The 26,860-nt window shown below is 34.8% G+C and overlaps 1 protein-coding gene across 1 annotated transcript; it reads left to right on the top strand.

Annotated features, from left to right (window-relative positions):
* Positions 1-7,861: 7,861 nt before the first annotated feature.
* LOC311295619 (uncharacterized protein) lies at positions 7,862-26,844 on the top strand. Its single transcript, XM_084417085.1, has 21 exons — positions 7,862-8,155; positions 9,192-9,379; positions 9,464-9,643; positions 9,767-9,878; positions 10,632-10,865; positions 10,953-11,195; positions 11,282-11,402; positions 11,614-11,793; positions 11,968-12,075; positions 12,214-12,261; positions 12,765-12,855; positions 20,461-20,611; positions 21,425-21,609; positions 21,715-21,894; positions 21,992-22,103; positions 22,191-22,424; positions 23,124-23,366; positions 24,990-25,110; positions 25,204-25,413; positions 25,842-25,937; positions 26,027-26,844. The coding sequence occupies exons 1-21, from the start codon at positions 8,053-8,055 to the stop codon at positions 26,046-26,048; spliced, it is 3,162 nt and encodes a 1,053-aa protein (XP_084273211.1). The 5' UTR covers positions 7,862-8,052; the 3' UTR covers positions 26,049-26,844.
* Positions 26,845-26,860: the final 16 nt, after the last annotated feature.

Below are 26,860 nucleotides of genomic sequence, written 5' to 3' on the forward strand. Positions count from 1 at the left end.
TTATTCCACACACTTGCTATTTGTCATAATTTGACATTTAATTAGGAATTTCGTTGGCCAAAATTGCAACATGTCTTCCGACGAGTGACGTGAGTGCTGACAAAATTAAACATTCTATTTTTAAAAAAGGATGAATATAATAAGAAACTTCTTACAAAACGCACTGATTTTGAGAAGTGAGACTTCTGATTATTTTTATAGACTCCTCACATCCTCTTATACAGTGGGCGAATAAAAATGACTAAATACATTGTTCGCTTTCCTTAAAAAAAAAAAAAAACGGAATGCTTTAAGCAATCAAAAATATTTATATTTAATAAAATATTTATTAATTTATTTAGGTTATTTAAATGCATTTCATAAATATAATATTCAAATATATATATATATATATATATATATATATATTTTACAAATGTATTATATTAAATTATGTAAAATTGATTAAGATTTTTTTAAAACATATTTTGATAGTTTGATAGTCCTAATATATATATATATTAGGACTATCAAATAAATTATAATAATAAATAAATAAAATAAATAATATATATATATATATATATATATATATATATATATATATATATATATATATATATATATATATATATTACTTTTTTAATACTTATTATAGGTTTAACAAATAAATAAAATCTAAATCTTTCCAACTCCCCCTTTTGAGATTTTAGGCAGACAGAGTTACAACATTCACAGCTGAAAGGGGCATTAGCTTCATGCCCACCGGGATCTGACTCTGCAATCCTAATGTTTCAACATGGAGCACAGTAGATGCATGCAGCTATCAGGAGACTTATGCACTGGCCTCATTTCTGTAATCAAAAACCTTTGCTAAACTCGAGATGGGAATGAAGGATAAGACTAAAGACATGAAAGCCTTGGAAGTTTGAGTCACAGCCTTGAGCAGATGGGTTTTATTTAGTGCTCTTGCAAACATTTGGAATCACTGTTAACATATTTCCCCAAACTGTGTATAGACAAATGTGTTTGAGGCAAATCTGTGAGCCTGCCTATTTGCATTGCGCTTCATGCTACAAAAATGCATCTAATTAAATGGCAATTGTTGTTAAACGTTACCAAGTGCATGCAGATACTCTCAATGCTTCGTAAATTAAATATGCATTAAATATAAACACATTTGTGGAGGCTGGCATTGGAAATGTGATCTAGAAATCCTACTGTACTAAGTTTTAAGAAGAAACTACATGTCATCCCCAAAGCACAGCAAACTACCAAATTTTAGTCTTGATTACTATGTGACCAAGCCGTAACCATAAGTGGTTGTTAGGCGTTGTCTGCTTTGGAATTTCTGGGTTGGGTTTTTTAGGATCACCTAAGCGTTCTTCATTCAAGGCAAAATACTATTTTTAACAGAACGATGTGTGAATCTGTCATTGCAATCGTTTCCCAGAAACTAAACACCTTAATATTTTAGCAAGCCGCATTTTTAAATGAACAGTGTAAGTTTAATTTCTTTGTATTAGGAATTAAATAAGTGTCTCACGCTCCTGAAAAAGTTATTGACATGATGTCTGCTGAATAATTAAGATTTCGAAACCGATGCCAAACAGGATTTTTGTCATCGATGATTCCTTGAAGAACCTTTATCATCAAAGGAACCTTTCCAATTCTCTAAATGTTCTTTATCGGCACTGATATTTCAGAACCTTTATCATCATGGAACCACAAAAGGTTCTTTATAGTGGAGAAAGGTTATTCACCTCTTTTAAGAACTGTTCGGTTCTTTGGGGAACCAGAAACGGTTCTTCTAAGGCATCACTTTGAAAACATCTTTTTTTTGTGTGTATTAAGAATCATTTTGGGTTCCCCAAGGAACCTTTTAGAAGAGGTGAAGAACCTTTCTCCACTATAAAGAACCTTTTGTGGTTGCATGATGATAAAGGTTCTTCACAATTGCACACTGTAAAAAGTGAACAGTTGGATCAACTTAAAAAAATGACTTCAATTGGTAACACCTAAAGAAATTAAGTTTTCTCAACTTAAATTATCACGTTTTGATGCCGATACAGAACCTTATATTCACATCACTGCGGATGTGTGTGGAACTGTTAAACATTGAATGAAATGACTTTTCGCATAGCAATGTTGCATTTTTTTCAGCTATAAGTTCAATGAACTTGGATGTTTAAGTCATTTCAACTTAAATTACATTAAACTGACTTTTAAAAAAAATTGTTTATTCTTGTATAACATAAAAAAGGTTGAAAATTGCTTAACTTATTTTGATGAGTTAAAGCAATGTAATAACATAATTATGTTGTGATGACTTATAGATCATATAATTTTTTAGGATCACTTCAGCTTTGACTTTAAACACGTGGTTTGCGTAAACTGTTGTGCCAGACCAATCACATTCAGTTTCGTATCTCTTGAGAATATTTTCTCGTGAAAATTAGTGTATAAACTGAGTGTAAATATTATACATGTAATCAAAGACTATAAATGTTTAGATATGCGCACTTAGGAGTGTGTTTATGAAAGGGCACGTGCATGTGTTTTTCTAGCATTTATTTTTAGCATTAATCTCAAATACTGAGCTGCATGTACACTCAAAAAAATAACTCATTGGACAAACTCAATTTAATTGAGGGCAGGATTTCCATCCAATAAATATGTGTAGCCCCAACTTATAAAAAACTCATTCATGCAATGAAATGTAATTAAGTTGGTCCAACTAAATTTTGACCAACTTAAATGAGTTGGTCCAACTCAATTATGAGCAACTTAAATGAGTTGGTCCAACTCAATTTTGACCAACTTAAATGAGTTGGTCCAACTCAATTTTGATCAAATAGTTTAGATGAAATGGATACATTTATACAATTAGTTTTATGCTTCTTAAACTTAAATTAGAACATTTCATTGAAAAATCAATTAGGAAATCCTTATTTTGTACCCCATAGAGACAAGAGACAAACTCAAACTCAATAGTGCAATAGTTATTTAATGTGAAAAGTACTTAGAAAAATGCAAGTACACATTAAAGCCTTTATCCAAACATGTACAAATGTCTTTGTTCTGTTGAACACAAAGGAAGATATGTTAAAGAATATGGGAAACTGAACAGTTCTGGGCCACCATTGACTTCCATAGTAGGAAGAAAAAACAACAGCTATGAAAGTCAATGGTGGCCCAGAACTGTTAAGTTTCCCATATTCTTTAACACATCTTCCTTTGTGTTCAACAGAACAAATACATTTATACAGGTTTGGAACAACCCTAGGATCAGTAAATGACAGAATTTTCATTTTTGGGTGAACTATCCCTAAAGACAAGAACGACTAAGTAGAAATACACACAAAAAGCATGTAAGAAAAAGCATGTAAGAGTGTTTAAAAAAAAAAAAAAATTTTGTGGTGTGTGTGCGTGCATAAGTATGTTAATGACTCAATATACAACATTTTCTCAAATAATTCTCATTGTGTTCTCAAAAAAAGTGCACATCTTATGCAAACAGCTTGATTTTAAGTTGCTGGATTTTTGCATTCAGCCTATGTCCATCCAAGTTCATTAGGATTTTCTGGATAAACTTGAAGGTGTACTTGAGGTTGTCAGGAAAATTAAGATCAAGAGCATAAATGAGATCGAACAGCATGATGAATGCCAGGATCACGCAGTCTAGGTCGCTCAAAACCTTAATGCCCTCGATCACAACTCCGATGTCTTCTGTACAATCTCCTTGACTGTGTTTGGGATTTCATTTTCTGCATCCTCAGTGGCCTGGACAAAACACAAAACACTTTGGTTAAGCCCAGGTGAATTTGACCCTTTATATTTTAAAAGTAATCGGCAAATTGCATTGCTACTTTTCACTTTTACTATTACATTGTTGGCTGCTATTTACTTCCATTTTATGGACATAGACATACACATCTGAAAACTTCTAAAAATTCTATTGTGTTCAGATGAACAATGAAAGGCATACACATGAAATGAAAAAAGTTATTACCCCTGCAAAATTATTACTATTAAAAATATTATTTTATTAAAATGAATAAAACAAAATATTATTATTCCACTAATACATATTTTATTGTGAAATGAAAATTGAGCATTTAATAATAATCAATCATATCTTCTTTTATAAAACATGAAAGTATTAACAGAATTGTTGTTATATATATAAAAAAAAAAATCACTTACCACATACTCCTTGAAGAAAGAGTCTGGATCTTCAGTCGGGTAGATCATCAGGCCTTTCAGGGTGCACTCTCTCCTGATGTTTATGTTGTCACACTACAGCAGGGGGGAAATCAAGACTGAAATTAGCCAAATGCAGAAAGCTGTACAATAACTAGACAAAACAGAAGACATTGCATGCATTTATACTAACAGAGTCTGTGATCGCCAGGGCGTTTTTGATCTTTTGCCCCTTCACTCCTCCTTTGCTCTTGAAGATCTGCATCAGTTTATCTGAAAAGTGGTCCAGCTGTAGGAACATATTGATTGCAGTGGCTTCGTAGTGATCTGCATGAACTCTGTGTTCACCTTCAAAATGAAAAAAAAATAACAACACAAAAACAATTTCTTACTACGAAAAGAACCTAATAACGACTAAAATAAAACACTACATAACATGTTTACTTACTTCACTCTGCTGAAAAAGAGCTGGCCATTGATTCTTGAACACCTCTATCATGGGCATTGGCTGACGACAATGGGTTTGAAGTCTATTAATGAATGTGGAATGTGGATTGTGTTTCCGGTATCTGTGGGTGTTAAATGTCCTGTAAATGTTACTTTCAAATGCACATCCTACAAACATACACTGAACTGTTTCATTATGCCTGAGATGTCCATTTATGTGTTGAAAATAATCTTTCTGTTGCTAGCTCCTTGCATGAACACACATGACACTGGAATGTTGTTAATTCTTCTGGCTTTGGAGTTTTCTGTTTAGCATGTATTTTGTACGTGTGATTAAGAAGCTTACTCCATATACTAAACGTGCATGGGCAATCTGTGTATGGACATGGATAGCGAAAAGTGCCCCTAAAGCACAGATGAGTCTGCATAAAATGCTGCAGCAACAAATACCTGCTAGCTAGTTTCGATGGACACATTCTTTGCACTGCCACATTCACAATCCTAAAAAGAAGAATAAAAAAGTATTATAAGATACCATATTTAACAAATGACACTAGCCTAAATCAGAATATTTGAATATGACTTACTATAACTAGGAGGTTGCTGTTCACCTGGTCATGTTCATAAATCTGTGAAAGAGAAGATGTTGATTAGGAGTGGGAACCAGTACTCATATGAAAATATGCTTTTTGAGGTAAACTAATCCCTTAATATGACACTTTACAATTCTCTCAAGTAATTAAATTGATTTTAAAATAATTTAAAATGTTTACTTGGTACAATTGTCTACCAGCAATATTTAACCCAGTCGCATGAAAATGCATATCTATAGCATGCTTTGTGTTTCATCGCGCAGTTGATATGCAAAAATTACTTTTTACATGCATAGCCTATTTACGCACTGTAAACCCTTGGGTAGGTTTAGTAGTGTGGGGTACGTGCATATTATACCCCATCAAAGTGCGTATATAGATAGATAATGTTAGATGCCTATTATTATTTTTTTTGAGAAATGAATGGGAGTTCACAGAATACATAGATTGATAATTTCAACAAATATGCGTTTTATAGCGTTAATCAAATAGTGTGTTTAATGCAAAAACAGACGACTATATCGTCCATTCTGTCACATTTTTCAGGTGTTCTGATGTAACGTTAACTTAGGTTAACCCCTGTATGTTGTCACTTGCTCTGATTTACCATGGGCAGCTCAGCTACGATGTTGTAAATAGGTAGTTTACATGATAAAAGTAATCTTAATATTGAGATATACCTTCTACCTTATAACAGTTAGTTAATTATTTAAACAGGCCTTTGAACAAAAACGATGTTTTCGTGTATTTCCCCCCCCCACAGCGCTTAATGTCATTATGGTGATTGTGAAACACGGAACACCTCACTTCATGATTTTATGCTGAAATGTCTTATTTTTCATGTTAGGCAGGTCAAATTTGATCAAGAAAAACACACTGTGGCCAATTCAGCGTGAGTGAGTGACGCAGCTAAAAATAGATTCGGCGCCGAAACAATCGCGGCGATCGCAAGCCTCTAATTCATTTTATGACGGATATATCAATCCAGCTAGCAAACCAATAAGTTAAGAACCAATTTTGCACAGTTACAGTCAAATTCGGGATCGTTAGACTGGTCTAACACAGAATTTGCACGTTGTGTGAGTAAGTTAAGCTATCGAAGGGACACTTAAAACAATTCACCTCGCATAACTTTCACTGCTGTTGCATGCATATTTCACTCAAAATTATGATATAAGTTACACATCCTCTTACAGTGAGGAAAATTCTTTGTTACAAATACTCAAACAAGATAATACTTACCAATAACGAATACGACGTTGCAGTCCTTCTTGCGGCGGCAGACGATAAAATGGCGGCCACACTCTGAGCATGTTCTTCTCTAAGCTTGTCTTGCACATGCGCAAATGGCGCGCTCCGAAGCCAAATTAATTTGAGTTAACCAAATTAAATAAAATCTCATAGATGACACTATTTATACATTTTACGTTAGACTTATTAAATATATATACGTATTATTCCTAATTAGATATATTAAAATAAAGTGAACACAATTTAAATGTGTCATATCTAAGAAGGCCTTGAATAATTTTTTTGAGTGTATTTGTTTAGCACTTTCATCCAGATGAAGAGCCGCAACAAGACGTTTCAGAATAGCTTGTGGTTAGAGATAAAGATGAGACACCTACACCTGTATTGTTCTCAAAACTAGTGATTTGCCTAATTTTTCTGTTAAAGCTTTAAAAAGACTTGGCCGTCTGCTCACTGTTGTCTGGCCAATGAGATGCAAGGTGGCCAACAACACCCATTGACCGTCTCCCTGAATGGAAATCACGCTGATATTTTTGACCTGCCAAGAGCAAGCTGTGATTGGCACAGGTTATGTTGTTGCTTTTCAAGTTGGCAAATATCACCCAGGTATTTTAGTTCAGTGGGAGGCATTCTGTGTGAACATAGTGCACAATGTTTAGATTTAAAGTAACATTTTAATTGATTGCAAAGCGCTGATCAAACAATGATTTAGACTGTGTGGGCGATTTTATCAGCAGGTTGTGATGACCTTGGGTGGACTTGGATGATCAAAAAGGAAGTATTAATGAACTTAAATCAGATCTATAATGTAGGTATAGCACAAACATAAAAAAAAAAAAAACTAATAAATAAATATATAAAAATGTATTTCATGTTATAATAGCATGTTATAATGATAAAAAAAAAAAGTAAAAACAAACTTAAGAATTAATTAAAAATAAAAGTTTATGCCACATACCCATGTAATTCAGTTTTCAATATTTTTTTTTTCATTATTTTTTTTTTTTTTTTTTTTAAGAATCTTAACTTAGACGTGACTTTTATTTAAAAATGACTTAATTACATTTAAATGTAAACTGTAATTTAAAAATAATTGATAATTCATTTATTTTTAAAACATGTTAATCATAGCTATGTGTATTGCAATTTTTGCATTTGCAATGTTTATGGGCGTCATCGTAACTTTGACCCCCAAAAAAGAAAGAACTGAAAGAAAGGCCTTGAGAAATCGATTTGTTTGAAGACTCTCTTGGGGCCGCACAACTTTCCAGATTTGTAATTGTTAGTAATGAGTCAGTGTGGGGGTTCCTGGTATTTTATTGGTCACATCAGACCTTACCCCGCCTCTTTCGACCAATAGAATTTCTCTGATTTGCATACGGTCCCGCACTGCAGGATAAAGACACGCTTGTAGCGGTACTGATTTAAACTCCTGAGAGAAACTCTGGACATAAGACATCTAAAGCAGCTGCTACCCCCAACTGGAATTTTAAACTGCTGTAACTCTATAAAATAACCGGCTCTCAACAACTTTTAATTCAATTAAATAAGTTGTTGCATCCGTGATCATTATATTAATATGGGGAGAGTAACCAGCGCTTGTTTTATATCTTGGATATATTTCGCCTTTTCCTCGGGTTTTGAAACCACGATTGAGCCAACGATTGAATTTGCCGCTTTTGGTAAGTATAAAGCTCATTTGTTTTATAAAATCATAGAATTAACTTGTGTTTATAAAGTTTAAAAAGTGAACTTTAAAAAGTTGAATATGTGAATATATTTGATGAGGCAGTTGCATATAAATATGAATATATACACAAATAATGAAAACCGATTTTATTGGAGCAATGGCCGCATGAGTCCCGAGGCATGTGGTTATTTTTCCTGCACGAGTTTCTTATAATATTTCTTATAAGTTTTTTTGCATTTTATTGTATTTTTTATTTCATATTGGTATACATAATTTAGCCTATATCAATTTATACCGTTATCTTTTATATTATTCGTATATTATTATGCATCAGAAGACAACATTGGATTGTGCAAAATATTAAGATTCTCCAAATCACATTTTTATATCGTGCATATAGGCTACACACCATGTTTTGCAGTGCAAAAAATATTAAGATTCTATTAAACAATTTTCTTGTTTTTATTTATGTTTTTAACTAGCATTTATTATTAATATGACACTTGTAAATATATAATAAATATACTTGTCATATAAATGTCTTTTTAAATGGTCAGCCTGTTTTGTTTTAATTGCGATATGTTTAATTTGATCAATGTTTACCTTCCAAATTATCTTTTTTTTTTTTTTTTTACTGTGAAAATTTGGAAACATAATGTATATAAAACGTAATATCTTAAAAACAAGTAGAATTTGTTGACTTTTAACAATATGCATAGTGGTAATTATCTGTTAAATACAGCTTAAATGTTTGTTTGATATTTTGTTTACATGTATTTGACAAGCTAGAACAGTCAGTTATGAAGACATTCTAAAGGAGATTATAGCAAAACATTTTTTAGTCAGTCAAGCACTGGGAAAGGATCCAAAATAAGGGAAAAGTATAAGCACATGCAAGATAAGCTTCTTTTAAATGTTTATTTAAACAATTATAAGCAGCTTACAAGTAAAAGCATGTAATATAAGCAGTACTTAGTGTATTGTATATTGCTGGCTGGAAAACTTATTGTTGATCTGGTTTTGGACAGGTAACTTAATGGAAAATGCCACAGAATGGATGACGGACTTCAACGACATCGAGTCCAAGTTTTCCTTTAGGACTAGCGAAGAACCCGAGGAAGATCTGTGCTACATAGTTCCAGGTCAACCTCAAACAATCAAAGAGTGTGACTTCAATCCAGACTACAAGACTTTCATAATTATACATGGATGGACGGTAGGTGCTTCTCCTACACTTGTTGAAGTCATTAAATGAATGTGTGAAGCAGTCCAAAGCATGACGTGAATGATTTCGTCTTAGGTCACCGGTATGTTTGAGAGCTGGGTTCCCAAACTAGTAACAGCCCTGTTTGAACGAGAGCCAACATCCAATGTGATTGTGGTGGACTGGTTGTCCCGAGCGCAACAACATTACCCAACATCTGCCGCCTACACCAAACTAGTGGGCAAGGATGTGGCCAAGTTTGTCAACTGGTTACAGGTATGTCAAACACTCTGAGAAGATTTGTGCTATGTCAGGGTGACAAGTAAGAGCATTTGATGAAGATATAGAGTTTGTTTTCTGCAGTAAACTTTATCTTGCATGTCTCGTTTCTTCATCCAGGCTGAGATTGACTATCCTTGGGAGAAACTGCATCTGTTGGGCTACAGTCTTGGCGCTCATGTAGCAGGAATCGCTGGCCTTCTCACCAGAGATAAGGTTAACAGAATCACAGGTAACTTCATTTTGTTTCTTAAAGCCCCAATATACTCACAGTGAAGTTCTTTTTCATTCTTTGCTTGGGGGTAAGAAGTTGTTCAAAATACGCAAGCAGCACTTTACCGTTAGCGAACATCCTGACAACTCCCACACTGCTGAGAGCGGCGTTTAGATGAATATGTAAATGTGTGTTGCACAATTTCCTTAAAAAAAATTACAGATCATAGCGATATAGATGTTTGCACCAGCTCTGCAATTCGGCTCTCCGATCAAGTCACGTCACATTTATTTATATAGCACTTTATAAAACAGATTGCTTAAAATCGCAGTTTACAGTATTAAACACAAAAAATTTGTGTCAGTGTCGCTTTCAATTAGAGTTACTTCAATTTCTGTTATAAAGCGGCTCTCCAGTGTGTTCATGTTTTCCTCGCGTCTGACCTTAAAAGAACAAACAGAAGAAATGAACCAGAGAAGATTTCCATGTCAAAAAAGGCGGAGCCTCAGAGCCACACCTACCAAATTCGTAATCACTACGGACCAATGGTAGTTCAGAGGTGTTTACCAGCCGGAGTAAACTCTTCCTGGAACATTTGCTTTGGCAATATTTTCCGATCCCTGATTTTGTTCGAAATGACATCACACCAGTTTTATCCTAGATTTTGCTTGAAGTATATTGGGGACTTTAGGGTGTCAACTTTCTATTTTACCATTCAAACCCTTAAAAATGCATTACAAGTAAAATTGGCCAATTTTCTTGGATTTTTAGGCATGGATCCTGCTGGCCCTACTTTTGAGTACGCAGATGCCCAAAGCACTCTTTCCCCAGATGATGCCCTTTTCGTGGACGTTCTTCACACCAACACTCGCGGTTCTCCGGATCGCAGTATTGGGATTCAGAGGCCGGTGGGCCACATAGACATCTACCCCAATGGTGGAACCTTCCAACCTGGCTGTGACCTCCAGAACACTATGTTGATGGTGGCCACTTCTGGCTTAAGAAGTACGTTTGTCCTCCATTGTCCTCCTCAAGACGTTCTTAGATTTCAAAATCACAAAGCTTTAATTTTTTCCCCTCTGTTCTCCGTAGACATGGATCAGATTGTTAAGTGCTCCCACGAGCGCTCCATCCACCTGTTCATCGACTCACTGGTGAACCAGGAGCAACAAAGCTTGGCTTACCGCTGCAGCTCCAAAGACAGCTTCAACAAAGGCATGTGCCTCAGCTGCCGCAAGAATCGCTGCAACAAGGTGGGCTACAGCGTCAACAAAATCCGCACACGCAGGAGCAGCAAAATGTACATGAAGACTAGAGACATGATGCCATATAAAGGTGAGGAGCACCAAAGTTTAAGGTTTTAATGTGTATTTATATATATATATCCAATATCCTTTCTTAATATAACCATCTTCCCACAGTTTTCCATTATCAAGTGAAGGTCCACTTCTTTAGCAAGAATAAAATAAGCTACAGCGACCAGCCCATGAAGATCTCTTTGTTCGGAATCCACGGCGAGAAGGAGAATATCCCTTACATCATGTAAGTTAATAGCGTTTCCTGATAGATGTCTGGACAGGTTCTGAATTAACAACCAAAAGCCTAAAAATGCAATGTTAAGAAGTTTACTAAGATCCAGAGATTTTTCTTTGATTTCAGTGATTAGGAACTTAAGTACCAAGAAAACAGGTCACGACTGGAGTCTGTCCTGTACAGTTTTGACAAAGATGAATGATGGTTTTTGATTCCACAGGCCTACCTTAGACACAAACACCACAGTGTCCTTCCTTTTGACCACGGATACAGACATCGGAGAGTTGCTGATGGTAAAACTTCTCTGGGAGAAAGACTCCCTCATCAGCTGGCCCTGGAGGAACCCTGATACCTTTCACATTCGCAAACTACGCATCAAATCAGGAGAGAGACAATCTAAGTAAGCGGAGAGAATACATTTTTCTTTATATTTATTATTATATATTATTTTGCTTTAAACAATCCTCTGTTTTTCTTATATTACCATTCCGCATTTTATTGCGTTTATTGTTTATTTTATACCTTTCATACTTCAGATTACCTTGATTTAAAATTGATGTCTTTTTTGATCCAGGGTCATCTTCAGTGCAAAAGAGAGTGAATTTTCCTACCTTTCTCGTGGAGGTGAGGCTGCCGTCTTCGTGAAAGACAAAGAAGCCCAGTCAAGCCGCAAAAACCAGAGGTAAATTTCCATCCGTCGTCCAGCCATTCTATTGATACAGCTCTATAAAATGACCTTCCCCGTTCAGTTATTATGTTCTTGTTCTGTTTGTTGTGGTGAGTTTTGTTTGACTAAACCCTCTGCACTTTACTCTGGCAGATTGCACAAGCTGAAGATGCACGGAAGTTTGTTCAAACAAGACACAGAGTAAAGAAGCACGTCGAAATCCAGCTCTGCTGGGATCTGGCTCGGAATCTGCCGGGGAAACTGGAATGGTAGAAACTGACTTCTCCCGTATATATTTGGACTAGTAGCCTTCACCCGAACCAAATCCAGAAACACATCCTGCAAGAAAGCACATCTTGAAAATGTTACTGCTGTGCAGTTTTAAAACAACAAAAAAATCACTTTGGATACTGCTCAAAACAAGTCTTGTAAGACAATCTTTAATGAAATCATTTAATGCATAAAATGATAATCATGTCTCTATGCAATATATTTATACAAGTAATCAGTTCTAGTCTGAAAGGACTTGCACTTAGTTAACAGGGTTTGCTAGTTGTCCACAAAAGAGCCTTTTCTTTCTGGAGAAAGATGCCACTCGAAACATGTCGCTGTTCGTTTGGTTTATCAGTATTACTCTTGAAATTCCACTTAGAGACTAAACATCTAGGTTATGTAGCCATTTGTTTGGTTGTACTGTGAATTAGGTTGTACCAAAGCGGTTTTCTAGCTATGCTAATCCTCTTTGCCTCAGTTCCAAAAGCAAAACCTTCAGATTTGCCTTTGTTGCAGCCTTCAGTCAGTCTCAATGAAATGTTTTAGCATAAAATGGGACCAAATCCTACTGAATGAAGATGAAATGATTACTGTAAATATATGTAATTGTCATTATATATACACTTACAAACAGCTCTTCAAATGTCTACCTTTCTTTCATTTCTTGGGTTATTGTGTCTGGCACAGGTCACTTTAAAGGCTTTGCCTCCATTTGATTCAGTTTTGTTTGGTGAAACAAGCAAAATCAACAAACAATTCTGCCACTTTTATGTTGCTTCTCATTACCCCTTTCAAAGCACCTCAAAGGTTGTTTCGTCTGGATTTTATAAAAAGTAATGAGGCAAGAAACTACTTTCGTTCACACAGCCAAGAAGTAAAACGAGCATTTCAGAAATGATGGCAACAGTTTTTTCTCAAGCCTTACAGGGTTGACTGCCCCACATAATAGCTACAAATACATCAACAACGTACCCTTTTCCTATTTATTGAATGTATATATTTGTATATTAAGCACCTAATATATGTATTCCATGTTTCTGAAGTGCTCTTGCCTTTTCTTTTGAGTCATGTAGACTCTCTATTTTTATAAACAAACATTGAGTGAATGAAGTTACTGGAACTGATCAGTATTTGGTCGCCTGTTGCGATCATATGAATCTATAAGCCGTGCACTGTATGATGTCATTTTAATAAACATTATGTTACGCTATGTGAGCACTTAAGATTTTTCATTTAAAACGTCACCGTCTTTATTTTATGTGCAACTGCCATGTCTGTATTAAAAAGTTAGTTCACCCAAAAATGAAAGTTCTGTCATTAATTACTCGCCCTCATGTCGTTCCAAACCTGTAAGACCTTTGTTCATTTTCGGAACATAAATTAAGATCTTTTTAATGAAATCTGAGACCTTTCTATCTGTCACTGACAGCCTACGCAACAGACATCTGACTCCAGTGGTTTAACCTTAATTTAAAAAAATTGTTGATGCGAGAGTAGACGTTGTTGCGTAAACGCGCGTAAATTATGTTGTAATATATTTTGTAATAAAACTTGCTAAATTATGTTTTTTTTGCACAAACAAAGCACTCGCATCGCTTCATAAAATTGAGGATTATTTTAATGATGTTTTTACAACCTTTCTGGGGCTTGAAAGAGGTAGTTGTGTAGCTGTCATTGGAGGGACCGAAAGCTCTCAGATTTCATCAAAAAGATCTTCATATGTGTTCTGAAGATGAACGAAAGTCTTACGGGTTTGGAACGACATGAGGGGGAGTAATTAATGACAGAATTTGAATTTTTGGGTGAAATATCCCTTTAAATTGCGCTGAAATGCTTTACAGTTTTTTTTTTTTAATTCACTTTGGTATTATTTTCACAAGCAAGGTGTACATTTTCAAAACTCTTAGTACTAACATCACAGTCCTAAAAAAATTTTCAAACATTTCAGCATGTTTTCAACTGTTAGTACAATACACAAAATCACAAAGTATCCTTTTCACAACACAAAATAAGTGTTTCATCTATATAAATGTTTCATTCACAGTAACTGCTTTTCATAAAGCTCTTACTATCAAACTTTTTCAGTTTAATACATTTGTCTATTATTTAATCCAACTGAACTTAATGGTTAATAAATCATGAATCATTTGGTACACCAATAGAGTAGCCTGGGTTTCCCCATGCTGCCTTGCCCGCAGCGCGATTTTATTCAAAAAGGGAACCAATCACAGAACGGGGAGGGAGCAGCAAGATGATAACGACGTCTATGCGACACACCGAAGCAGTTTGTTTATATCTATGGATCCAACATGGCATCAGACGCGAAGTTACCTTTCGATGCAGCCTTAGATAGTGTTCTAAGTAGTTTAGAACGCAAGTTTATTTCGTCTTCTTCCTCGTCGAATTTCTGTCACTCTACATACGTCATCTGGTATAATTGAAACGATTGGCTTTGAGCTACGTACAGGCGCATTTGATAGACATTCGTACACTGTAAAAAATTTATTGTCAAATTAACAGTAACTTACTGGCAACAATTATCCAGTAGTTGCTGTATTTCATTCAACAGTAAAATTACTGTAACACTAAATACAGTACTGTTAAGCATACTGTAAAATTAAATACATTATTTTACTGTAATTTTTTACCACGTTAAAACACAGTATTACACCGTTGATTTTTAATAATACTGTATAGTATTATACAGTTATGAAATGTTATTTTATTACTTTTATAGTGCTACTGTGTTACCTGTAGAATATGTAGAAAATCTGTAGGAATATTATTTTAACTGTTAATGGGAAATAGAAAAAAGAACAATTGATGCTTTAACTGCACAACAAGGTTTATTGTGTATTTTTAAACAATACATTAGTAATAATAATGTAATATGATACAACAATAAAAATCTGTTTTAAAAGAAGACTAATGAACAATATATATTTAATAATTAAGATCAGTGAACAATTCATGTATTTCAATTCATGCAAAAATGATCCTGAACAGGTAAAAAAGAAACTTAGAAAGAAAGCAAGACAGGTGAGGATGAAGGCCAGGTGAGGAGGGTAGTGATGGTGTCAAGTGGTAGAAGAGCGACAACACTTCTGATAATCCTGCAAGGAATGATAAGCACAAATCAATCAGAGGCAAAACTAATAATAAAAAAAACCTAACTCACATTATCAACACCTTTTTAGGAGAATTTTTTTTTCCTATGGTATCCACTTTATTTTTCACGGAAGAGTGGGCACAGCCATTTATAAATGAAATGTGTCTGCGCTTGAAATGCACTTGATTGGGGCTAACAGTAGCTGCTGATCATTTCTGTTCGATTCTCGATTTTGAATCAAATTTCATTTAGATATATGCATAGATTTGATTTTATTTGATCATAGATTTTAAATCTATTCTATGCATATATCAAAATGAAATTTGATTCAAAAGAGAATTCCCAATTTCAAAAGTACCGCCTCTTTTGAATCAAATCGTGACCCAAAGAATCGATTTGAATCGAATCGTTGAATCAAAAAGATTCCCACCCCTATTACATTTCATTATATTTTAACTTTACCTGTTGTCTTCATTATTTAATGTATGTTTGAGAACATTTAAAACTTAAAATAAATAAATATTTGACATTGATTGTGATAATTATCAATACTGACTGATATGAAACATTTTATCAAGATGATTTTTGACCATATCACTCAACCCTATTTTTTACCATTTCATGTTTTAATTAAAACTTATTTAAAGAGGTGTAAAAATTATAATATAAAAATAAAAATTATTTGACTTATACAAGGCATATTTGTTAAATGGAAACTGTGAAGGGAACATAATTATATTATAAAACAGACTATCAATTTGAAAAATGTATGGTTTAAGTCATTTCCACCCTTTTTGGATTTTTCTAAATACAGATTCAGACACAAATCATTTCTAAAGATATGGGCTCCGCTGCACATCCCTAATATTACTCTTACCTTAATGATTTTGCCAATCATATTCTGCAAAGTCACTGATTCAAGGCCATGGTCTTCCTCCGAACAACCTTCCCACTCTTTCTGCTCACCTGGAACTGTGATGTTCATTTCGAATTTTCAGGATTTATCCTGACAAGAAACCTGTAAACACAAAAAAATATATATAGCCTATATATTTTCCAACTGAATCAAGAGTGATCACAATATGTAGCATCATCTGTAATAAGTCACATCACAATAAGCTCTAAGTCAAAGCTCTAAACCATCACTTGTGCAAAATAAAAAGCCATTGGTGTTACAATGTGTATGAAAATGTTACAAAAGTGTATGAATGAACATAGACTGAGGTAACTGCACAAGGTCCTGGCAGATCGCCAGGTCAGGTCCTCACAGACGTAAAAGAATATTCTGATTTAGACAAAAATAAGCGCCAATAAATCAATAAGAGGAATCGAAAATTTTATTTTATAACAAGAATCCGAATCCTAACCTTGGGTATCCGATTTCAGGATATCGATTTTCAATTCCCAACGGTAAGTTATATATAGCCTATATATAAAATGAACGCGCAGGCGCTTCCACCGACTTAAAATGGTAAATAACACAATTATTAGATCATTCTGACCTTATAAGAGGCTACATATGCAATCTATGTTTATAAAATTACATTTAATAATCAAGTAGGCTAGCTATCATCATGAAGGAAATCCGCGTTACAGGCGTTATAGAACATAAGCCGCGGGCAGTTCTTCTAAACTAACAAAACCTGCTACTATTTAGTTTGCATAAAAAATATATAAAGATTCATCACTAACCAGATATTTATGGCGAAAACTTCGCCGACAGACACAGCGACGCGATGCAAAGGCCTGCGCGCCCTCAACGTTACTCAGGGAACTGAAGAGTTATTCATAAAACGGCAGCTTGTGGTTATTTTTCGCGGTCATTTCGTACTAATGTATTTAAATTTACAGTAACACCAATGTCCCAAACTACATTGAAACCTAGAGTAGCCTATCATATGTACACAGCTGATAGTAAAATGTTAAGAATAAATTAAATTAAATATCTAAATCCTGGTCATACTCTCTAAATAATTTTAAAGTTATTAGCTAGAATCCATGCATACAAATATTAAGATTTATTACTTACCATATGGCGAAGTTCCTAACACCGGGCTGAAGTTCCAGGTCGGCAGAAAAGACTGACACAACTGACACAACAGAAAAACTCATTCAAATGCGCTCTCATGCACCCCCCATTGACAGAAATTAAGACTGTTAATGGTCACCCAGTCCTGAAAATGTTTTATGTAAGGATAACGTTTGTAGGCTAGCAATTTTACTCGTGGAATTGTGTGTGGTGTTTTTCGCGGTCAATTTGCACTGCTGTATTTAGATTTACAGTAACTAATAATTTCCCAGAATGCATTGAAAATATACAGTAACATACTGTCAACTGTGTGCACAGTACATAACTGTTGAAAATACAAAATAATACTGTGAAAGCAACAAAATCTACAGTAACATACTGTACATAGGTTATACAGCAAGAAACTGTTGAGAAAAACAGTATAATGCTGTGAAAACAACAGAAATCATTTACAGTGTAGCGCCCAATAAACGGCTCTGGGCATTCGTAAACCACGCCTCAAATACGAGAAAATGAACATGTGGTTCCCAGACCACGTCTCAATGAGAAGAGGTCTGACGTTAGCCAGGCTACCAATAGAGTTCAATAGATATTGATTTAGTTTCTATAGAACTTGTTTGCAATTTCCGATATGGGTAGCCGAATGTTATGAATTATTTTTACACAAGTGATTTATAGATAATAACCACCACTATGTCCAAAGTGTTTGCATGTGTGTGCTTGTGTGTGTGCGATAGAGAGAGAGATAGAGAGATAGACAGAAATTAGCAATTTGTGAACATAGAGCAGGATAGAGTATAGGGAGAGGAAACAGTCAATGACTGTATAACATCAGATTGATTAAAGATGCATCAGAAGAAAGGAGATAGATGGCATAAAATTTTACATTACAGTATGTATGCCATGTGATACTGTAAACAGATTACCATGGTAGAGACTGCCATATTACTGTAACTCACCCTTATAAAGGTCATACAGTATAGGTTCAGTCATATGGCACAGTGAGCCTTGCTAGGAAACTCTTTTCTAGCACAAAACCTCATGGCAGTTGCATAACGTCATCACACCTTTTGATAACACACTAGATAGATACTATTACAAACATTATGGATTCAGTTACATAAGGTAGGTAACGTATTTTCTAATGTGGCAACTGTAGCCTGTATTACTGTAATTATTTAAGTAACAAGGGTGATTTGAAACATGCATCTTGCATTGTTTGCTGTTGAATTAAATGATACATAGAAATAAGAAACAGTATTTAAGCCTATACTGTTGTGTTTCTGTGATTAAACCTAATGTTCTCATTACATATTACAATAATCATGTGTTTGAAACAATGATTATGTGGATTGAAATATGTATAGCTGTAATGAAAGCATGGGATCAGGTTTTGAAAGAATGACTAGCTGTGTTACAAGTGTGATCAGTTTGGGCTAAGAGTTTTGAAAATGTACACCTTACTTGTGAAAATAGTACCAAAGCGAATAAAAAAAACTGTAATAGTGACACTAAATCTCATTTCCCAGAAATCTGGGAAAGTTTGACTTTTTTGGCAACGCCTCAATCTCTATAGAAGATGTTGTTTAAATCTAATCTAATAAAAAAACACATGCCAGTGTTTTGTTTACGCTAGCTCCATTCTTATGAGATGAAAATGGAGCGTCATCCATTCAAATAACACCATGTGTGTGTAAAACTCAAATGGCTCACACTGTTTAGTGAGAGAGCGACTCACGTGTAGTAACCTCGAATCAAAACACAAGGAGCTTGTTTTTCAAGATACCCACCCCTTTCATGGAATGGAGTTCTTGGAATGAAAATACAACATTCCGTTTCTTTCATTAGTCAGAACCTTCTGCAAGGAGACTGTTGAGAAATTGAATTTTTGGCAACGTATCATGCAAATAGGGATACAAATTTTAGATATGGAGATTTAAATTGATCTTGGCTTATCACACTCGAATTCCTCTGGGAAATCATATTCGACCTCCTCTGAGTTCTTGTATGTTGGACAATGATTTCTAGAACCGTTTCCATCTGCTAAAGAGCATGTGACAGGTCATTAGTTATGGTTTTGTTCTTGGAGAATATTTTGGAGGATAGAGGCGAACAGTGCCTGGTCCTTGTTACGTCATTACAAACAGAAGGATTGACCACAGCGCAGTTGTCATTGAGAGTTTTGGCAGGGTCCAAATGTTATGGTATGACTATGACACAATGCGTGCAAAGAGCATTTAGGGTACTGGCACATAATGAGTTATAAATCTTTACTGTCTCGAATGACAAGGAAAGAGAACATTATAAGTAAAAGGTATCAGTTTTTTGTTGTTTTTTGTTCTTTACTCACTCTCCTCCATAATATTTGCATGAATATTGACATAACCTGTTATGTCACTGTCAATATTCATGACATAACAGATTGTTGCCACAAAATGTCAGTTTTAAGTTGTCTAAAACCTGTCTGACCCATTTAGTTATTCAACCTAAGCTTATATACAAACTACTATATGTTTCTTGGCCCTTTTCCCACTAATAGATACACTACTGGGGGGGTTTATGAAAGAAGTCTCTAATGCTAGCCAAGGATGCATTTATTTGATCAAAAATACAGTAAAAATAGAAATATTGTGAAATATTTTTTAAATGTATTTTTTCTCTGATGGCAAAGCTGAATTTGCAGATAGATAGATAGATAGATAGATAGATAGATAGATAGATAGATAGATAGATAGATAGATAGATAGTCCAAGGTGACAACTGCATGTTTTATTATGGTAAAGAAACCTCGTGAGACATCGACAGCATCGACATCAACAACAAATGTGTGACCATATTACCCCGCCTGTGGGCTGAGACAAATTGTGCTCTTAGTTAGTAGTGCTATTTAGAAACTTAACTGAAGTCTGAGGCTCGGATTTCATTTGTCAGGTTTTCAAACAGCACCAGGACTCCGGCTATATCGTAAAGCAGACTGTGCGCGCGATAGGAATTGGTGAAGGTCACAAGTGCACTAAGTTTAGGCAGAAAAGACATGAACATTTTCTCATTCCAGTGCGTTTCGTGGCTCGTATTATTAAGCTTCACTGGTCTGTTCGTCGCTGCTCTGGAGGAAGAAAACTTCTCCAACGGAGTCTTTGGTAAGATGTTTGTTGATGCTCCGTGAGAAAGGGATTCGGAAAACCTGAGGGGTTATTTTATTTGGACGCGGTGGGATTCTTTCGTTTTTAATGCGTTTTCAAATCCTACAGCTAATCCTGTGTTTTTACTGCGAAATTTTTAATTTCCGGCATCTGTCTGAGGTTTTAAATCTATGAATTAGAAGACGCTGGTCCATTGACATTTCTTCGAGTCGACCAGATGTTAGTTGACGTTTTATGCTATTTTATGCAAGGATTTCTTGAAAGTATAGGCTACGTTTCAAGTTCATTATCACTGTATGTTATCTTTAAATTGCAATCTGATATCGCATCGATTAAAGGTGTGATAATAGTGTATAGTAATTTAGATATTATGGCTCCACCCACCTTGTATGTCACCTATGGAAATATTTACTGTAGCTACTTTTGTAGCTGTTTCATAAAGCATGCCAAGTATGTTACAACTGAAGCATAAATATTTAAAATGTTATTTTTATGTCAGATTTTTATTACATAATTTTTCTTTTTCTTTTCATTACAGTTTGAATGACATTGCCAATTACTAATGCATTCTATTCAAATTCAAAAATGTATATAGTTACATTTTGAAGTATTGTTTTTTTTATTTTAAATTATATTATTAAATATTTTTCATTTTATAATTATATAGGCTATATATATTTTATAGCGTAACTTTTTTTTATATTATATTTTTATATAATATTTCACTATTTGATGTAGCCCTATTTCTTTAAATAAATAAAAATATTTTACTTTTTTTTTTTTTTTTTTATGGCTATTACCGTTACATAGGTAATTTCCTGGAGGATCTAAGGGACCTGTCAGATGTCAACAAAGCCAATGTCAAGTTTTCTCTGAGAAACCCGTCCCAACCAGATGATGATGTGTGTTACATTGTACGTGGAAAACCAGAGACCCTCAGCAGCTGTGACTTCAACAACACTTCGAAAACCTTTCTAGTCATTCACGGGTGGACGGTACCTCAACACTTCTACATACATATTATGAATTTTTCAATTGATTCTGATTCTTTTTCAACTCATCCCATATATGTTAGTGTTAATTTAGCTCTTTCCCTTTAGGTAAGCGGATTATTCGAGAGCTGGGTTGAGAAACTGGTTGCTGCTCTTTATGACAGGGAGAAAAACGCTAATGTCATTGTCGTGGACTGGTTGGACACGGCGCAGAACCATTATGCGGTGGCAGCACAAAACACGAAGATGGTGGGACAAGAGATCGGACTCTTCATAGACTGGCTGGAGGTTTGTGTCAGCAAATCAAATCAGGCAAATAATCATTCTCATGTTGTGCAAGTTGCACTGCTAATTTGTGTTGTTGTGCTCATACTTGATTCATAAGGAGACTATCAACATTCCTCTGGAGAAGTTGCACCTCATTGGCTACAGTCTTGGCGCCCACGTTGCGGGTTTTGCAGGAAGCCATGCAACGAACAAAGTTGGAAGAATCACAGGTAGGTTCACTGACTTTCTTTTGGAAATAAATCTTACAATATGTCTTAAATGCACCGTACATGGACAACAATTTGGTGTTTTTGCAGGTCTAGACCCTGCTGGGCCGGACTTTGAAGGGGTCCACGCCCACAGACGGCTGTCCCCAGATGATGCCCATTTTGTAGATGTCCTCCACACATTCACCCGAGGTTCCCTGGGTCTCAGTATCGGTATCGAGCAGCCGGTTGGCCATGTAGATATATACCCCAATGGAGGAAGCTTCCAGCCTGGCTGCAATTTGAGAGGAGCTCTGGAGAAAATTGCTAGTTATGGAATACTTGGTAAAGACCTTGATCTGGGATATCTAAATATATGATTACCATTTACCTAAATATTTAACCAAAATTGATTGAAATATAAAGGAAGAGTAAGCATACATGCACTTGGGGCCATTGGTTCTTGAATTGTTGATTGTAGCATTGTAACAATTTGACATATAAAAATATATTTATTTAAAAATTAAATATTAAAAATGATATGGTATATTTTTATTACAAAATTCTTAAAAATAGAATTAAAATTAAAAATTAAAATTCACATAATAAAGTATCATTTATTTTAAATAATTTATCTTTTCTTATTTCTAATTAATAATTAATGCTGGCCATAAATCCTAATAACACAAAATAAAATATTATTTTGCAAAATATTTACACACCCAAATTATGTAAAAGACTACAATTTAATTTATTTAATTACCGGTAATAATAAATGTTGATTTATCGTAGCAATTCCTTTCTAGAAATTACTGTTATTTGTAACTTTCCCAAAGATGGAAAGAGATTAGTTATATATCAAGAGGTTGTGACAGCGTTTCATAATCACATTTTTCATAATCTGTTTTCGCAACTTACAACAAAACTTTGCTACAACTGATGCAACCTTTCAACAATGGAATCATTTATCTCTGCTAAGGAGCAAGATATTTACTTGTGTGACAGTAAAGTTCAAAATCATATCAGTTTCATTAATGCCCTTAGCCATGAATAATGCCATCAGATGCGAGCACGAGAGGTCCATCCACCTGTACATCGACTCCCTGCTGAATGAGGAAGAAGCTAGCAGAGCGTACAGCTGCGGGAGCAATGACATGTTCGACCGCGGCATGTGCCTCCAATGTCGCAAGAACCGCTGCAACACTGTGGGCTACAAAGTCAGCAAAGTCCGCAAGGCACGAAGCGTTAAGATGTTCACCAGGACACGAGGCTCCATGCCATTCAGAGGTCAGTGTCAAGATTTTCTAGTTTCCTGTTTTCTATTTTCATTTTAAGCTTTCTTTTCTTCATTTTTCTTGTTTAAAAAAAAAATGTCTATAGTTTTTATTAAGTTTTAGTTTATTTAGTTTTAGTTATTTTAGTACTTCTACTTAAACTAAGTGAAAATAAGAAATGTTGCGATGGCAACTAGCTGAAATTCAAAAAGTTTATATTTTATTTTAGTAAATGTTTTATTTCAAGTAATGAATGTTTTATGGTTTTAGTTTTAGTTAAAGTGCCCCAATTATGCTTTTTCTGATATTACCTTTCATGTAGAGTGTAATAAACCTGTTTGTGAATGTAAAAGGTCTGCAAAAAAAGTTTTTAAAAATCAAATTGTACGAAAGAAAGACCGATTCTGAACTGCCTGAAACGAGTTGTCAGTTATTCCAGTGCAAATGTGTTACAAACCTATGTAATAAAGCCTATGAAGGTTTGTAACAGGGTGTGAGTTACAAACCTGTAACACTGCAAATGTGTTACAAACCTATGTAGGTCTTAATCTTATGTAGGTTTGTAACAGGATTTGAGTTACAAACCTGTAACACTGCAAATGTGTTACAAACTTATGTATGTTTGTAACAGGATGTGAGTTACAAACAGGTAACACTGCAAATGTGTTACAAACATGTTTGTAACAGGATGTAAGTTACAAACCTGTAACACTGCAAATGTGTTACAAACTTATGTATGTTTGTAACAGGATGTGAGTTACAAACAGGTAACACTGCAAATGTGTTACAAACATGTTTGTAACAGGATGTAAGTTACAAACCTGTAACACTGCAAATGTGTTACAAACTTATGTAGGTTTGTAACAGGGTGTGAGTTACAAACAGGTAACACTGCAAATGTGTTACAAACTTATGTAGGTTTGTAACAGGATGTGAGTTAGAAATCTGTAACACTGCGTAACAAATGTACGTAGCAAATGTACATAGGTTTGTAACACATTTGTAATACATTGTTAGGTCTGTAACACATTTGCATAATGCCAGCCTATGGTCTTCATTGGCTGCCTGCGAGCAACGTCTACTTTGCTCCACCCTTAGCAGAGACCTGAAAGATTTTGGTTTGTGTTGTTGACACGTCGAGATGTGGTTTTAGCTTTCTGCAAAAGCAAATCCACTTTGCATTCACTTCCAAAAGATGAGGATTTGCATTGATACAGTAAACCGGCGCCATTATTACAGTTCGTATTACTGTGTATACAAGCGCTGAGAAAGATCCGGTGCTTAAATTCAGATAGCGTAATTGGTGTTTTGTTTCTGACATGCGCTGTAAGCGGTAAACCAATCACAACAGACTGAGCCATCTGACCAATCAGAGCAGAGTATGCTCTCGGAAAGGAGGGGTTTAGAGAGACCGAATCCTTTATCGAACCGTTTCAGACACTGTGAGAAAGGAGGTGATGCTGCAATGTATATTGTGAGAAAATGATTTTTGACCTTGGATTCATGTAAACCTGTTGTAGGAGTTGTCCAAGACAAAATAAGGAACCTTTAAAATAGCATATTAGGGGCACTTAAATTAAAAATAAAAACCCTGGTTGTGAGTGCTACAACATCTGGTCATTTTTTTATTTCATAGTTTTTCACTATCAGCTGAAAATCAACTTCCTTGGAAAAATAAATCATTTAGAGATGGAACCAGTCCTGACAGTCTCACTTTACGGTACCAATGGTGAAGCAGAAGATCTCAAGTTGAACGTGTGAGTAATCAATACTTATATCTTCTAAATGGCTATATTGTGTTCATACCAGTCAAATGTCAATGCTAACTATCTTTAAATTATTTCAACAAGCAGACAGGAGAAAATCACCACCAATAATACTCAATCGTTCCTCGTTATAACCGAGAAGGACATTGGAGATCTTCTGATGCTGAAGTTTAAATGGGAGGAGTCCACTTCCTCTTTACTCACTCTGTTCTCCTCGTGGTGGTATGGAGATTCCACAAATTTTGACGTACAGATCCATAAAGTCCGAGTCAGAGCTGGGGAGACACAAAAAAAGTATGTTCCTACCAGTCTTGCTAGATATAATGAACCTAAAAAGCTTTCAGACACTTAAAATTCACATTTCTGAGCCTCTTTTGCTCAATGACTTGAATGAATTGGTCTCAAGGAAGTCAGTTTTCCTCAAGTTCACACAGGTGTTCTAACAGAGTAACTGTAGGTGTAATTCATCACATTAACTATGAACCACTAACATTTCGCAACCAGAAAATGTCACAATATGTCTTCATTTTGAACGTATCTACTGATTAGTATCTACTAATATAATTTCAAACCTAACAAAATTCAAATTTTGCGTAATGCTTTGGTTGAAAAGTTTGCTTTCTTTACAATAAAAGCCACATGATGTGATGTTTCATCTAACGCAGTGATATTCACATATTTTTAAGTATCTAACAGCTTTCATTCTTTCATTTTTTTCTTAGAATTGTGTTGTGTTTAAAAAATCACCAAACAGGAAGTTCAGTTCAAGAAGTTGTATTTGTGAAATGCAGGGAACCATGGAGGTCTTTATCTAAAAGGTGATAATAGCATTGGGTACTATAATTAATATCCTCACATTTAATCTAAAATAATGCTGATAACTGCCATTTTCTTTGTTTCAACACAGGCCTAAATTGAAGAGCCAATGAAACTATTTGAAAGATATTTTGATGAAGCACTTCAACAAATGTATTTATACAGATGTTATTTATTAAGACTGCAACTGCACTGTATTGAATAATGTATTGCTATGAATGTGATTCATGCAAATGGATTGTGGACTTTTGTACTATCATATGGAATAGGCTTAAAAAGCCTTGAATTGTGATTGATTTCATTGAATAGCAGTGATTTATATTTGAATGGTCATTAGTTAATTCAGTTTATCATTAGGCTATATGTCATGTTGATTCTTCTGGCTACAATCACTGTCCAAGAATACATTGCATTACATTACTTATCTATCTGTATTCAAAATTAAGTGTTAGTTATATATTATACTCTACAAGTTTCATGTTAAAGGTGAGGTAACATTTACCGTTTTTTCGGCGAGTTTTCACGGACGAAATCCCGCAATTTTAGTAGGAATCCACGTGACCGGGAATGTCGCGTGGAGGCGAAATATTTCCACGCATTCGTTCAAGTTGGTCACGTGAATTCACCCATTTCACCGCCTTAATAAACTGAAAGATGCTTCTGTGATCTGTGCTTCATACATCGATATACCTTTAACAATAAATAACTAAACTTTTTACCTGCAAAATTTCGCTAATGTAACTAGTGTAACTAGTAAACAATTTAGGTATTTTGACTAAAATGTCCGTAAACACGGATAACTTTTCGATGGTAGGCTACGCTTCCACTGAGGAACATTTATATTGAAATATTGAATGTTTAGTATGTTGTTTGAGCAAAAGAAACAATTACATCCAGAAGGCACCTTTTAAAGTCCAAATAAATC

Source organism: Rutilus rutilus (genome assembly GCF_951802725.1).
Source record: "Rutilus rutilus genome assembly, chromosome: 8".
NCBI classification, from domain to species: Eukaryota; Metazoa; Chordata; class Actinopteri; order Cypriniformes; family Leuciscidae; genus Rutilus; species Rutilus rutilus.

Coding starts and splice junctions, on each gene's coding strand:
- LOC311295619 (XM_084417085.1), top strand. CDS start 8,053: ATGGGGAGAGTAACCAGCGCTTGTTTTATATCTTGGATATATTTCGCC. Junction 9,879..10,631: donor TAAGGTTAACAGAATCACAG/GTAACTTCATTT, acceptor TTGGATTTTTAG/GCATGGATCCTGCTGGCCCT. Junction 11,794..11,967: donor TCAGGAGAGAGACAATCTAA/GTAAGCGGAGAG, acceptor TTTTTGATCCAG/GGTCATCTTCAGTGCAAAAG.